The sequence below is a fragment of the Aulonocara stuartgranti genome (genome assembly GCF_965226115.1).
Source record: "Aulonocara stuartgranti genome assembly, chromosome: 7".
Classification (NCBI taxonomy): domain Eukaryota; kingdom Metazoa; phylum Chordata; class Actinopteri; order Cichliformes; family Cichlidae; genus Aulonocara; species Aulonocara stuartgranti.
The window spans coordinates 22,771,571-22,788,608 of record NC_138945.1 but is presented as its reverse complement, the minus strand read 5'-3'; the positions used below and the strand labels follow the sequence as shown (position 1 = coordinate 22,788,608).

The 17,038-nt window shown below is 36.3% G+C and overlaps 1 protein-coding gene across 6 annotated transcripts in view; it reads left to right on the top strand.

Moving 5' to 3' along the window:
* The window catches only part of znf618 (zinc finger protein 618), a 46,534-nt gene that overhangs the window by 17,662 nt on the left and 11,834 nt on the right, over positions 1-17,038 (top strand). For 5 of the 6 annotated variants that reach the window (XM_082539164.1, XM_082539162.1, XM_082539163.1 and 2 more), the window contains 6 exons: positions 10,884-10,973; positions 11,981-12,061; positions 12,787-12,876; positions 13,237-13,326; positions 13,506-13,595; positions 16,338-16,415. In XM_082539164.1, coding sequence (XP_082395290.1) covers positions 10,884-10,973; positions 11,981-12,061; positions 12,787-12,876; positions 13,237-13,326; positions 13,506-13,595; positions 16,338-16,415 — 519 coding nt within the window. The remainder of the gene's footprint in view (positions 1-10,883; positions 10,974-11,980; positions 12,062-12,786; positions 12,877-13,236; positions 13,327-13,505; positions 13,596-16,337; positions 16,416-17,038) is intronic. The other variant, XM_082539167.1, reaches the window with a different exon arrangement.

Here is a 17,038-nt window from a genome sequence, read left to right as displayed (position 1 = left end):
AAATCAGTGTAAAAAATTGTGTTAAGCTAAAAATTATATTTTTATGTATTAGACAAACAATAAATTAAAACAACTAAACAGTCCATGTTCACATAATGAAAAAAACTTTATTATGCTTAATATAAAATATAATGCCTCCTTTGGCCTTGTTGAATTCTTGCATTGCATCTTGGTATTGTTTTTATGTTCATTCTCTTTTTTTATTTTATTTTATTGACTTCCAAATAGTTTCTAGCTTTTCCCAGATATTTGCTTTGGATGAAATGCTTGTGAAATCTCTTAGAATTTACTAAATTCCAAATCTGTTCTATAGATTTTAGTCTGGTCGTCGAGAACTTCAAATTCCCTTTAATTGGTCAGATAGTCTTTGCACAGTTTTGACCTATGCTGGAGTTTTTTTTTGTTAATGAAATGAACCTATGACAAATAACTTTTAGTCCAGATGGGATTCCATGATGCATCAAGATTTTGTGTAGACCTTGTAATTCATGGCTGCTGACTTGCAGTAATTTGCCAGAAATATCAAGATGGAGCCACATATTATAATGGAATCTCACTGCGGGTGCTATGCATCTAGCATGATAAAGTTCTCAGACTCTGTGCAGACATTAACAGTCTGTAGAGAGTCAAATTTGGACTCGCCGGTCCAGAATACCTTCTGTCCTCCAGTCATTTAGAGTCCGGTGTTTGTGCTCTCTGGCAGATGTTTCTGAGTATTTGCATATTTCACATAATGGTTTCTTAGAAGGTATTCTTCCCTTTAAGACAGGGGTGTCAAATGTACGGCCTGCGAGCCACATCCAGCCCACGATACAATTATATCTGGCCCGCAAGATCATTATATATGTCAATTAATGGCCTGTCGATATGTGTGAGCTGAGTCTTCAGGCAGGGAGGGGTGGGACTTTATTTTAATGGGCACACCATGCAGCCAATCATGTGCAAACACAGATTGAGATCATACCATTATGTGAAAGAAGAATGAGAGGCAGATGTTCCGAAGACAGCAAGTAAACTGGTACAGGCCAGGTACACAGAGAGATGGGGGAGCTGGATTTAAATGCAAGCATGTTGGAGAAAAGGAGACGAAATGAGCAAAAATGTAAACTGAGCACCATCTGGCCTCATTTCAGTGATACACATTGATACCTGAATGTGTGCTTGAAGCCATTTATAATCATTAACTTGTTTGATTCACTGCTTACCACAAACAAGCACAAGCATAGTTTTTGGACTTTTAACTGTATTTTCACAACTTTAACAGCTTATTCTACTGATAGAAACCTCCCCTATGGCCATTTATACTAGACAAAGTAATTAAGAAATAAACAATTAACCTGTTGAACCCCAATGCCCCTGGTACTGGAGGCAAGCAAGAACATCTGGTTTTATAGGATCTACTGTCAGATCTGTTATTTAAATGTAGGCACGTGTGGTGTCCACAGAAACGTTGAAATCTCAGCTGGAAGCCTCCAAAACCATTTCAACAATGTCCAACAGATAAAACGGTAAACGATTAAAGAGCAGGTAAACAGATTCTGCAAAAAGATGTTAACACAAAGCACGGATCCCTCTGTTCATCCGACAACACGGAGACAGTGTCTCACAGATTCCAAAACTGCAGTCACTTTTGTCACTGTGACCAAAATTCAGCGAGCCAGCAGCACAAAAACACATTTAGAATTAACTTCACTGTCTTGCTTGCATGATGAAATCACACTTCCTGTATAGTTCTCTTGCTCTGTGTACTTGGAAACCAGTTTCCCATCAAAAATCTACATTTTCTGCCTTATTCACTTACTTATTACACAGAAACCCCCCCCAGAAGTTTCTATCTTTCACTTTCAATAGATTTTTCTGTTGTTGTTGTTGTTCTTTTTTTTTTTTTTTTTTTTTTTTTTTTATGACTACAGTTTAAACCCCCTCTCACCCCCCCCCCCCCCAAAAAAAAAAAAACCCAAAACAAAACAAACAAACAAATAAACAAAAAACTACAAAGTCTGGACAATACAGGTAGAACAGTTGTGCTGACAGGTTTCTTTCTTTGTCACAGCAGCTTTTTTTTCGTTGTGTAGAAAAACAGTTACATATTTAACTTATTTACACTGACAGAAAGTAGAGTTTCACTGGTCTGGCCCACTTAAGATTAAAGTGGGCTGTATGTGGCCTGCAATGTATAACGAGTTTGACACCCCTGCTTTAACACTTATTCGTTCAGTACTCTACCAGTGTTCATTCTTGAGACCTTCTCAGACTCTGGTCTAGAAGCATTTATCTCTGGCTAAAGATCATCAGTGTCCGTCCTTCTGTTTGTAGTACTTTAAATCTAGAGAGCCCTGAGATCTGCTTCAGTCAGCTTTCATTTTCTGCCTCTTCCTTGGAACATTTTGTAAGTATCAGTCTCTGTAATCAACTCCAAAGAATACTTGACTGCACTGTGAGAACACTTTGTCTCGCCCTGTTTGTCTTAAAGACCATCCAGCATCACAGTGCTTAAATGCGGACTCTTTCCTTTTTCAGTGAATTCTTGATGTTTGTACTATTTTGAGCAGCAGTGAGGAATTTCAAACTGAATTCATGTTTTTACTCCCTAAATTTAAGCTGGCACACTGGAATTCTCTGAGAAGTCAGGAATTAATCAAGCATAACGCTCAACCACAATTTTTTTTTCTGCTCATGAATATAAGTACATGACTATAATAACTATAACTTTAGCATCTTAATCAAAAAATAATAATATACTCTATTTTTAAATGGGGTCATTTTGATTCAAGCACTATGTGAAAAATAATGATAGGGTGGCCTTTTTGCTGTTGGTGTGCATTGCCTACTTCTAAAAAAGAGAAGGCAACAGTATTTCTGGATTAACAAGATCCAGAAATACTGTTGCCTTCTCAGTGGATTTGTGAATGCAAAAACCAACAGTGATTAGAGTGCAAACCCATGAACCCATGTAGTAAATTGCACTGCAGAATGTGTGTTTTGCTATTTCTTTCCCTTTTTTTTTTTTTTTTTTTTTTTTAAGATTCTCTAAATATTTTATTGACATTATGTACCATAACTGGAGAAATTCCCAAATTATTTTCAATTTAACATAAAGAGACTTTCTTAACTTGCTGGTTTGACAACACTATTTCAAAGAGTAGAAATAAGGAAAGGGAGTCTTCTGCTTATATTGGTGTGGTGCTATTTCTATACCCAGTCATGTAACAAATAACAATAAATTCCTAGTAAATTCTTCACCGTGTTATGGTTACACAACTATCTTTTGTTGCCATTGCTTGCACAACACATTGCTTGCAATAAATTCAAAGTGTGAATACTCTTGAATATAACCGAGTTCTCCTTGTACAACATGTCTTAAATTCCACATGATTCCATATCACTTTTTCATAACTGCATTACTTCTAATTTCAACAGAAATGTATTTACTGTTAGAAAAACCGCTGGGATTTACTATATTAAAAATATGCAATCCACAGTAGCAAGCGAGATTTGCATCTGTTATTTTCTTCCCCCCAATACTTCATACGTTCCGCAGCCATTTCATTAGGTACACATTGCTTGTACAGGTTCGGACACCCTTTTACAGAAGTGCCTTAATTCTTGACACAGATTCAGCGACATTGTCATTATAGCATCACACAGTTGCTGCAGATTTCTAGAGCTACAGATCCAAGATAAGAAACTAACATTCCACCACATCAGAGGACCTCTATTAGATTTAGATCTGGTGACTGTGAAGGCCATTGAGTACAGTGGACTCATGTTCAAGAAACCAGTTTGAGATATGTGAAATATGAGATATGTTATTGGTAGCGTGTGTGTGTGTGAGAGTGTGATTCTGTCTGTAAACATGAATTGATTCTGATAAAAATTGAGTGTGGAGTGGGCTCATGTTAACATTAAATTTTAAAATTTGTCTTTCTTCACCCAAGTTCTTCTACATCAACTGATTGAAAATTGACAAAAAGCCTTATCTTAGAAACTATGATACTTACAAGTTTGGTGTGTATTGTCAACATATAGAAAATATTATATGAACATGACATTTGACCTCTAACCTTTCCCCCGCAAATTCACTGAGAGAACTGCTGCTTTCTGGATCGTTTCCCTCTGTAAACTCTTGATGGTTGAGCGGGAAAATCCTAACAGATCAGCAGTTTCTGAAAAGTCAAATCAGCCATTCTAGCACCAATAACTGTACCACATCAAAATGATTTAAATTACCTTTCTTCCCCATTCTGATAGGTAAACATAGTCTGTTGAAGTTCAAACTATCTAAATAGCTGAACAGAGTTTTGTGCTAATGAGCAGTTGAAAAGGTATAGCTAATGGAGTAGTGAGTGTTCATTAACCTTTAATTTTTGATGAAACTTTATCCTCCTTGGCATGAAGGATACCAGTGTTGAACAGAGTTTTTGAGAGGTATACCACCAGAGACCTTGGATCCAGCTGCTTGAGGGTTTGTGCTGTTCTACTTTTCCCACCCCAGAAGTGTTCTGTACTGTACTCTGCTGCTGCACTGGACACTGGAATTAACCACTATTATCTCAAAGGTTTGATAGTTAGGGGAACCTTTCTCTTGGGAAATGACCAGAAGTCATAAAAAGTCCTATGAGCACTCACCTCATTGAGAGGAAAACCAGTAGCATGGACACTGTGCAACATGGAGCAGCTGTAATTCTCTAATGGTTGCAGATGCAGTCCAACATGTTGATGGGGGATTCTGTGTATTCAATATTATGAAAAAAAATAGACCAGTTCTTAACATTGCTTACTTATTTTGTGGTGGATCCACTATCAGTGTTCTAATTTATCAAAAGGACATACAGCCATCAGATATTTTCATCTTTGTCATCATTAAAACTCAGTTCAGTTTTATTAATATAGTGCCAATTAACAAGTTTACTTTCAGTTATCCCCTATGGCTATACCTGTTGTAGCAAGGGATTGCTACAACAGGTAGCTCTGCATGTTTCATTTAACAATTTACACTGGTTGCCTTTCCTGATGCAATCTCAAAGGAATTTGTGTCTCCTCATGAGATCGAACCGGTGATCTTTTGCTTCTAAGGCGAATGTCACGGTCAGTGATAGAAAATATTCCGCTGATGTAACCTCTGGCCAGGAGTCAGTTAGTCAGTCAGTATTTTAATATGTCTATAAGCACTGATGTTGCCATTTATAAATGTCATGTGCCCAACACCTTCACACTTCCAGCACTGTGCTTCACTGTTGAGACTTTGCATTCTCCTGTTTTCACAGCAGACGTGCTGGACCCCATCTGAGCTGAACAAATTTATCTCGGTTTCAGCTGAAAAGTATGCTCTAAATATTCTTCAGGCTTTTTTTCATGTTCTTTGTCATAAAATAGCAAGATTAATCTTTTTAAAGTAATGACCTCAGCAGTTAATGTCTAAGAAAAAAAGCCCATGGTTGATCACTAGCAATGTGCTTCTCATTTTTTCATGGTCTTTAACATAGAGGAAGGCTGTTGCAGCTCTGATTATTAGTGATACTGTACTGATTCTGTACCTTTTAATGCTAGAACTGTGGTTTCACAGATTTGTTTTGAGCATCAGTCATCCTGCATCTTTTTTTTGCTTGTCTTTACTGGAGCCATGGGACAAATTTTCAGATAGACACAACCCATTAATTCCAGTAAAAACAAACAAACAAATGTTCACTCGCACCTGTATTTTCATAATAGATTTTATAATCTAATATACTGTGCAAAGTCTCGAATCACCTCTCATTTCTTTATATTTTGCTTTTAAGGAGCTTTATAGGAGCCAAATCTCTTTTTAATTCATTTTTTTAAAGGTGTAATATGAAGAGGGGGGCCTTAACAGCCCACTGATAATAGTGTGCATCGAACTTAATAGGCAAAATCAATATTGTTTAAACACAATATTTATCCCTTCAAGCAAACTACACTTGGTGATAATATTTAGCTGTTTTCAGAGATAAATTTGTCCATTTATTACCCAGGTCCATTAGGTTTTGGATGAATCTTTTATCATCCAGTCATCATTGAATTAGAATATACTCAGAAACGTGCTCTTCATTTTCCTTCCATCGTTTTGTAGTAAAATAAATTCCTGAATTGTATCAAAGTGTAATAGTATCGTAAGCAGGATAATGTAAAGCATCCCTTGTTCTTTGCCAGGATAAGGGTTGAAAATCTTTTCCTCCCCTGCCAGATGTACTGTGATCCTAATTTGTCCCATTTATTGAATTTCAATTTGTTTGAGTGTTTGTGATAGGAAGAATAACCTGGTCAAGATGTTCATGTTCCTGCCTCAGCTTGGGATTTAAAACTTAATAATGGGATTAAATTCCACCTCCTATTGTCATTCCCAATTGTTTTGCTCAAGAGGCTCAACATTATGGCATACCAATTGTTCTTTTACAGTTAATATTAACTCATAAATATGTCACGAGGTATGAAATTCAGTTTCTTGAGTGGACTCCAACTTATGCTCCAGCTAGTTTTATAGGTTTTTGGAGTATTCAGCTTGTAGCCTGAGATGGAACTAAAGGTATCCAAAAACACCAACAAGTTTGGAGTTGATATTTCTGGATTTGGCAAAAAGATTAAGATGTCATCTGTAAATCAAGAAAGTTAGTGTCCTTGATTGAAGTATTACTTTATTATTCTGTTAATTTTATTATTACAGGATCGAATATTACTATCGTGGGTCAATCCCTGACTTAGTTCCTAAATGGATATGATGTTGTTAAAGACTTGTGAATGATCCCAAAGTTGTTTCCTGAAATCTTTCCAAGTGATTTCAAAACCAGCAGACAGACTGTAAAGGGCCTATTGCACAACTTTGTCTAGTCCCTCTGCAGGCTGAAAACTGAAAGCTGAAAACTGAAAACTTTTGTTATGTCTCCATTTATTATTAATTTTGCCTTTGGATTGTTTAGCAGAGATGGATACTTTTTAGTGAAGGTATTTTTGTATTGCTTTCTATAAAAATTTCCAGTTCACTTAAATGCTCTCTCGTACTGCTTGCAGTTTGTTGTGCTCATGCAGAGTATGGTGGACGTTATCCTGCTTCTGCCTTTGCCAGATAAAGCCGTTCTGCAAGAAACTTATTATTTGAGAAAGGAGATTTTTGGTTCTTTTGGCCATGATGTATGTTAAAAATCTTATAATCTTTGTTCACAAAATCAAGAGGTCAGTCCTAAGGATGGGAAATAGCAAGAAAAGGCTGAAGTTTGCCAAATTACACAAGAACTGGAAATCAGAACTGAAAATCGGTGGCAGGGGTCCAGGTTCAGGTCTGGCCCATACCCTTTCCTATCATTCCCCTTCAGTCTCTCTTATCTTCCTGTCACGGTGTACTGTCCTATGAAAAACAAAGGCTATAAATGCTCCGCTAATTATATAAAGGAGGGCCATTTCAGCCAGTGGTGTTGGGCTCTTGTCAATTAATAGGATTTTGTACACAGCATCAGATTTTGATCCACCATGCAATACGATCTGGAAAGCATCTGATTGGCCGTGGTTTCATTCATCACCTCACAATAATGCCAGTGCAATAAAAGCATACCTAGATGGAAAAACACACAGAAGAACTCTATCAGTCATAGATTGGCCTCCTCAGTGCCCAGAACACAACATTATTGAAGCAATTTGGGATCATCTTGACAGAGAATGGAACAAAAAGCAGCCAATGTCCAAAGAAAAGCTTTCAATGTCTTTCACGAAGCCTGAAGATATATTCCTTGAGACTACTTAAAGAAATGACAAGGTTTCCCTAAGTGAAGTTCAGATTGTGTTGGGGAATAATACCATATAGAGACTTTCAAGCGTGTTTATAGAGGAAAACGAATAGAGTACAAACTCTATTTTTGCCCTCCTGTATTTCCATGTATTTTTACATGTTTCAGTAACCTGCTACACCTATTTCTATTATTTTCCAAGCAATATATTAAGGAGTGAGTGGTGGCTCAAGACTTTTGCAAAGCAGTTTGTTTGTAAATATTTCCACTTAATTACCTCTAAATGTTTGCTTGTATGCATTTATTTTGTCAGTACAGTGTCTTAAGAGATTATTTTTAAAGCATCACCACTGCATCAACAGACTGATGTAGTTTATTTAAGAGTATGCTAATCCACGAAGAAGGGTCATAGCTAAATCACCAAAGGTCCTGTGAAATATAACATAGAATTAAACATTTTGCACATTAATTGGTGCATTAAGATTCATGTTTTTCAAACATTTTAGATTCTATTTACAATTTCAATTGGTCCAAAAGCTAAAAGACTAAAATACAGTAAGCAGTACACAAACTTCTAACCATGTTATACTACTGTGAAAATTGTAATTTTATTTTTTACAGTATATTTAGAATGCTTGTTTGTTTGTTTGTTTGTTTGTTTTTGCTTGATATGTAAAATGGGCCTTGCACTGCAAAGTTTTGGTAGATTTAAAAAGCTAAACATTTGGTTTGACATTTTTAGTAAAGTCTAGTCTTATTTTGGGGTTGTTTTCTAACTATCCTTACTGAGACTTGTGTCCATAATGTTGTTGATTCAGTCCAGTGTGCATGGACCACTGATTTAACAGAAGCTTTGATTATACTGACAAACACCAGGAATTCACTGATTTATGAAAATTTATTTTAATTAGTGGGAGAATTGATGTAATATACACAGCACTGCAGCCAGGCAGTATTATAAATGCAATTACTCATGCTAATAATTACTGTTATTACTGTAAAATAAAAAAATCTTTTTAATCACCTGTTAGCTATTCTTTGTCCACTTTTAAATGGCCATTTGCTTTGCTTACATAACGCTTACTTTTAACATATTTTGCACAGTATGTACCTGAGCTGTCAAACAATGCCAAAAGTCATTTTCAGGTTTTACTTAAAATGGTTTGAGCCTGTGGTTTTTATTATTGTCACTAATATTCTTATTATCATTAGTATTAGTAGTAGTTTTAATTGAATTTAATCAATGAAAATTGATCCGTGATGCTTTCAGGGTTTCCTTCAGGGTATAGTGCGTGCTGAGCCTCAACCTTTGGAATTTTTTTTTTTTTTTTTTTTTTTTTTTAAGGTATAGGTGTGACATCAAACATGAATCAGCCTGCTTTTATTTAGCTTACTTACTTTAGCTTAAAGAAAAGAACAAGCAAAATGCAAAAGGTAAATGGTACGCCTTGCGGTTTACCTTCAGTTCAGCCGATTATTCATCCATGTATATTCACTAATTTATGTAGGTTAAATCTTCTCTCTACTTGTACTGCCAGCTATGTGTCTGAAATCGGAAGCAGAAGGTCCTACACCGGTCTACTTTTCTCATTTTGTACCCCCACAAACACTCACTATGTGCCATAGTGCTATATTAAGAGTCGCAGACGCTGCACACCTTTTCGGAAATTCAACTTTGTGTTTTATGTAGTTTGTGAGACACCTGCCAGTACTGCAGCTTTATTTTTTTCCACATTTGAATGTGGTTCCCCCCTCTTTTTTTCTTTTTAAACTTGATTATATAGTGAAATTCAGAATTTATTAACAGCCCTTCTGTCTATTACATCCTTGAAGTGCCTCAGGAATTCAGCTAAGAATGCAGCTGATTGGATTAAGTGCCCCTTGAGAACAGGCTGGAGAAAATTTAGAAGTTGTCACTCTGCTGCTAAATAATAAAACATTTCACATGGGTGCGTGATGAGGGGCCTTCTGCAGGGACAACGTCAGACATGTTATTACAGAGAGAGACTAAACCTGAAAGAACTGGAAAATTGATTTTTGTCTTACAAGTCTTTGTGCTGTGCTTTTTATGCAACAGATTGCCTTCAGACAGCAGTTGACTGCAGTGTGTAGAGGCACTTCAGTTCTCACTTGTCAACAGCCACCTGGCTGAACAATGTTTTACCCCACAACAAAATTAACAAGAGCAGAAGAAGCAATCTTCATCTCTGATGCCCTTTCACGCCCTTTATACACTTGGAAAGAAATGTCAGTGAATCCTACATCAACAAAAGTAAAAATAACAAAGTAAGACTAAAGTAACATTATATTGCACATTTAAACACTTTTGAACAATACATAATAGTATGTACATAGTCACAGACGCGTACATTTCGATTAAAAAGAGATCTTCTTTTAATTGTGTGAACTTGCTGTTAACTAACAATATATATGTTACTTTAATTTAAATGCAGCTTTCTATTTTCTTTGTGGGGTTATTTTGCTTTTATTTTTAGCTTTTGATATTAATGTTGTCATAAAAATATTAAGCTCATTATTAACCTCTGATCGTTCCACTTAAAGGTCAAGGTTGTTTGTTTTGTTTGTTTGTTTTTTAAAGCCTCAATGAAATAACATTTTTCTAAGGTTATCAATGACATGAACTGAGAAAACTTGTGAATTGTTGTGGGCATGGGATGACCCCTTTTCTCAGAGCTTTATACCTGGAATTCTTCCCTCCCTGTTTGGATGCACTGGAGTCCTATCTTATCCTTTGTACTTTAAACATTTTTGTTAATTTAACCTTGTTTGTGGTGCAAATAGACAAAAAAAAAGAAAGAAAACAGAAAAATAGGACCCCTGACCTTCAGTTGAAAGCAACAACACACTTTGGAATTACATGTGTGTTAAATCGCTGTGCGGTGCATTTCAGTTGGCTAAAATATATGCCGTGTACGTGCTTGGTCCAATGTTCAGTTTAAGCCATTTCTCTCTCTTGATCTCAGAACTTTACACAGTCCATACGTGTGTTGATATTATTTAGTTTTCCCGAGCGTTTTTTTTTTTTTTTTTTTTTGTCTAGCTAGCGTTACCTGAATTTGGTAATAAATTAAACACTGTTTGTACTGTCAGTGTTGTTCATTGTTGGCTTGTTCCTTTTATCTACAGGTAGCTTCCGTTACGCCTGTGACATCTGTGGAAAGAAGTATAAATACTATAGCTGCTTTCAGGAGCATCGTGATCTGCATGCAGTTGATGGTAAGTTTTGCACAATTTTCAATCATTCCTCGTGGAAAAATCTGTACTTTCTGCAGCAACTGCAAAATCTAAACAAAGGGGGCTAGATTGTTTATATGGAGGAAAAAATAAAATAAAATTAAGCATTTTATTCAAGGACTCCAAAAAACAGAAGGGATGGCCAGTGTCTAAATGTGGTCTGCAAGTCAAGGGAATTAAGGGCCCTTAAACTTTTAGAAGAATGAAAGTCAGCAGAGGCATGGCAGAATACATGTGTGTAAATGAGCGCAAGGCAGGAGGAAAGGTGAGGATACAAGGAGCAGAGGTGAAGAGGAGAGTGCAGGCTGGGTGAACTCTGTGGAAAGAGTTACCTAAGTAAAATTTTACTTGTATAGCACCTTTCAAGATAAAAATCACAAAGATCTTCACAGAAGCTAAATCATAAAAACAAAAATTAACCAAAAGCAAGTTTAAAAATATGACTTTTTAGTTTTTTTCAAAAGAGACCACGGAGTCCACGGATCTCAAGCTCAAAGGGAGAATTCCAGAGTCTGGGGGCCAAAGTTACAAAAGCTCTGTCACCTTTCGTTTTCAGCCTGGATGGACAACCAGCAAGCCCTGATCACATGACCTCAGGGACCTGAGTGAGAGACGAGTGTCAGTGTGTCAGATTTGTGACAGAAGGATAGCAGCAAGAGTGAAAGGAATGATTTACAAGATGGTAGTGAGACCTGTTATGATGTATGGTTCGGATACTGTGAACCTGACAAGAAGAGAGGAGGCCAAGAAATAGCAGAGTTTAAGAACGGTTTAGGTTGAGCAGTTGAAACAAAGTTAGAGAGGTGAGGCTGAGATGGTTCGACCATGTACCGAGGAGGGATAGTGGATATACTGGGTAAAAGATGAGATGCAGGCAGGAATTGAACTCATGTGATTATTGTAGTATTACATATCTGAAAGAGCTCAAGTTTTGTGACGAGTATTGTGAGAAGATAATCGGCTTGGTCATCTTCCTTTTCTTCTCTCAGATCCATACGAACAGGTGGTGCTACCTGTGGATGGCCTTAAAGAAGAGGAGCCAGTTGAACCCTATCAGAAAATTGGACCAAGTAAGACTGTTTGGTGTACTTGAGGTACACAGATATCTGTACACAAAATTCACAGTTTGGTATATTCATTGATTGGTTTAGTTTGATTTAAGTTTAGCAGACAAAAAAGTGCCTGATAGGCAGTTATTCTTATTGTTAGAGTTGGGATAATAAAATGCTGCAGTCAGTCAAAAAAAAGGCTTTAAACTCCTTGTTCACAAGCATAAAGTAAATAAAAATTATATTTTAAAATAAGTGGAAGTTGTGCACAGTTAACTTTTCAAAATCTGAAAATTTTGAAAAATATTTTATTTCTTTGTTTACTTCAACACGGAGGAATCGCATTAAACCAGGGAATTTTAATACTGAGCTGAGGGTTGTGTACTGAACCATCAGGACAAATGCAATAATATCGCTGCAGATGTCTGTACAGAGTATGATTTCAAAATGAAGACATACCACAGCAGAATGAGATTACAAAATTCATTTTAAGGTAGCTTGGCTTTTGTGTTTCCCTGCAGAAGAAGTATATAGAAAGATTTTCCAGAAAGTTTTCTTTAAGTTAAAATTCGGTGATGTTTTAGGGCCTTACAGTTTCAGTCTTCTGTCCAGTTAAAAGTATTGAACACCGTATAGTGAAAAGGCGTTAAGACATTGTGATACTCAGTGTAAATAACACCAAGGATATACGTTAAGTAAAGACTGGTAAGGTTTCCAAACATAAGTCCATAAGTCCTTTTTCGCAGGGGAAAAAGCACTCACCCACCTCTACAGAGACAGCGGGTTCAGCAGACAGCAGCACGTGCCCCTTAAAACACTATTGGCAGTGTTTGCAGGTGGGAATCCTGCACTTATCACTGCATTAATGACTTTTATGGGTGATAGTGTGAACCTCCATGCACAAAACAGGGAAACCCCTGTGTTTCTAATCACTATTATGTACTGCTAAATGTAAACTGTAAAAAAAACAAAACAAACAACATCCAGTCAGAGTCACTGCTTCTTCCTCTTTCCACTCGATATCGACTTCTTGTTTTCTGCTTCTCTCTAGTGAAGTAAGGCATGTGCAAAAACGCTATTCTTCATCTTAACTGAAGACAACTAATCCAACAGATTTAATCTTTACTCCTTCTTATTATAACCATCGTGGATACAGAAGAGGACAAAGGTTTGTTTATGTGTTTTCTTGTTTCCAGAAACTGGGAGCTATGTTTGTGAATTCTGTGGGAAGCAGTACAAGTATTTCAACCCGTACCAGGAACATGTTGCTCTTCACACGCCAATGGGTGAGTTCATTTGTTTTCTGTGCTTTATTTATTATGATAATGAGTCATTTCTTCATTTTATTTTTGTACAGTATGAAATCTCATATGCAGCTCTAAACCTTGTTGTATGGACAGTGTTATGTATTTTGTTTCTAAAGTTGTGCAATGAATGCAATCCAAGATGCTCCTTTTTCATGTAGGTTCATTTGATTTGAAGACATCACGGGTACAGGAATGTGGTAGCATGGATATGAGTAAATTTGGCCACAGCCAAACTGGAAAGATAAAAAGTAAGCATAAATTTGGTTTTTTTTTTACTTTTTTCATTTATATAGGAAAAGTCGCATGCCTTATAACCCTTGAACCTTTTTTTTTTACCTTGGACACAAACACACATACTGAAATTTGACCATCAAATCTGCCTTTTTTGTCGAAGTACTATTTACAGATCACATACACTAGTGGGCCACACTGTAACATTTGAAGCTGATAATGTTCATAATAACTGTCATATGTTGAACATTTTTGTGCTTAAATAATGAATTGTAGAATTAATTCTGCATTTGTAAATTAATTTTCGAATTCCACATTAAAAAGCTGATTTTCAAAATGTTTTTTAAAACATAATTTGAAACGGTAATTAAAATGGACTCTGCATCCTCTACTTTACCTGCTAATCTCTTTCTCCTTTAACACACAATTCAAATGACTCTGAAAGAGTGCAAATTTACTGAGGAAGTCTGTAACTTGTACACATTTGTATGAATATAAAAAAAAATTAATAAATAAAATAAAAATCTGCAAGAAATAAAATGGAGGGGGGGGGGGTACAAAACTTTAGTAACTTTACTTCACTGTGTGAATTTACTGTTTGAGTTCAGTTTTGGTCTTAAACCACCACCTGGCTCAACAATCTTTTTGTCAAATTATTGGCAAAAAGTTTACAGTGGGTTTCTTCTGAGAGATGCTTCTAAGGCTGAAATTAAGCCAAGAGAAACAACAACTGAAAACAAATGTATACATTTAAAAAAAAAAAATCTCTTGATGAATGAATTACAGGCAAGCATATGCCCAAAAGGTTACTTGCTCTGGATGTTTCTGTGGAAAATTGTTTTATCACTCATCCAAGTGACTTCTCCGGTGTAACAGATGAGTGATGAATGTTTCACCCACTGAAAACCATTGTGCCCAGTTGAATTCAATTGACTTTAAGGAGAGTTGTTAGATGCTGTGCTCATGAGGACAGTCGGTTTTAACTTGCAGCACAACACAAAGCTGCCATATTTGATCAATGATCAAAACACTTAATAGAGCAGAATTAAGACAAATGTAATGTCCTCATATGATAACACATCACACATGACCCAGCATTGTTCTAAGAATGCAAACTTTCTTATTAGAAGTTTCCCAAGTTGCCAGAAAGGAACAGATTTCTTGCTGATCTTAATCAGTGGTCGTTGCTCTCTCTCCGGAATGGCTGCACGGAGGAACATCTATGATAAGCGCTGAGGTTTGTGTCCTTGTCAGGATTAAGCCATCCTCAGCTTCCAGGTTAGGAAAAGTGGAACCAGAAGATATTTGAATGCATCTCTCCACAGCTGCTGATGAATTCTACAAAAAACAAAGTTTGTTAAAAACACTTGCAGGTGAATCACCACAGATTTATCAGTGACATCCATTTACTCAAGAATCACTGATAAGTGAATAACTAGAATGTATAGTTTATAATTTCAACAGTGTACTGCACAAAATGGAACTGGAATATGTCAGATGTGTGATGCTTGTGTGATTTTTTTTTTTTTTTTTTTTTTTTTTAATTAATTAATTAATTTTTTAGTACTACAAAACTTTGCAGTACTCATGCTAATTTAATGTGGAATTTTAAAAAATTATATTGAAATGAGGTTTTTAAAAAACATTTTGAAAAACAGGTTTTTTAATGTGGAATGCAAAAATGAATTTACAAATGCTGAATTTATTCTACAATTCATTATTTAAGCACAGAATTCTTTATTTTGATGCGTGTGGCTCTTGTGGTCCTCCATAATTTTGATGACCCAAAGACTCGTCTAAATTGCCTCTGAAAAAATACGTCTCATGTCAGCAGTGATAAGAACCTAGTCACTGATCACTGAGGAGGAAGAAACCATGAAGAGGCTGTTTGGGTGTGATGCTTGGCATCTCTGGTTTACAACTTTCAATTAAAAGACTGCTGCTGACAAATCAGTGCCAGATACCACAGGGAACCTTCAGAGCTTGAGGAGGTCATGCTCTGGGTGCTTGATGCTATGTTGACTGCACAAAAAACACAAGGAGCATATTAGGCTGGGAAGTAATAATGTTTTTGTTCACCAGTGGACATTCACATTTACACATAATTTCTAGATTTGGCAATGTAGAACCTAAGTGCTCTGTGATTGGCTGAGGATTTAAAAAAAAAACTGCACTATTGTTGGAATTGTTAGTTTCTGCTAATTGTGTGTAAGGTTACTGTTGCATATGTGATATCTTTGCAGGAAATGAATCTTTGCTGAATGGTTGGGTGAACAATTTAAATGATAAATTTGATGTCATCTTTTTTTTTAATTGCCTAAAGCACCTAAATATTAGCTGCTGAACACAAGAAATTACACATTAATTTTTATTTTCTAAAGGCCCCCCCAAATCTCCTCCCCTAACAAAAAAAAAAGTAATTCTGCTAAGAAGCAGTGTGCCATAAAGAACTATTTAAAGCATGGCACACACACACACACACACACACACACACAGAGCTTAAAAGTGGGTCAAAAAGATGGAATGAAGAGGAGGAATTAAACCCATATTTAAATATCATTTGAACGTTTGGATCATTTTCAAGGCTGTTAGCGTGATTGATTTGCATGCTGCAAACTAAAATCAAGTGTAAATTGCACGTCATTAACTTTGCTTCCCCTCTCTAACTGTTGTGCGGATTCAGTTTAAATTAAAAATGTTATCCACAGTCGTTGGCCTGACCATGTCACTCATCGTTTTTCCTGTTTTCTCACATACAGACAGCCCATTCAGGCGGAAATTGGAAAGTGCAATTCAGTCCAGTCTGGTTGACACAAACAGTTCACAGAACTCGAGCGGTGAGCACAAGTCACTGGGTTTTTTTTGTTGTTGTTGGTGGGTTTTTTTGGGGGGTGGAAATGTATTATTTTTGTTCAAACAATAAAAACAATATTTTTAGTAATGCTACAGTTCAGGTATATGAATTAATGGAAGAATAGAAACCATTTCTGCAAACATTGCTTTGCTACCCATGCCTGGGCTGAAGATGTAGATGGAGAGGTTTGTTTCATCTAACTGCATATACTAGCTTAAATTGTAGAGCATTAACTTCATCCTGTTGTGTTTGGGTTCATATGAGGTGTTATCAAAATGTTCTTACACTGTTTTGTTGTGCACAAAAGGAGCAATGCATGGTAATGCGAATACAAAAAGTACAAGTGGTCACATTCCTGACACAAAATTCCATGTGATGTCATGTTTATCAACTAGGGCTGGGCCATATCATACCCTTCACGGTAATACCGTTATAATGTTAGGCAATGATAAGAAAATGAAATATCACGATAGAATATGGGTAAAACGCGCATGCGTAGTGCCTTTGTTTACATACGCACTTGGCGGAAAAAGCACGGTGGCGACGGAGAATGAGAAGGCGGGTCGTTGAATGAAACAGATGAACCAGAACTGGTTTGTAAAAATG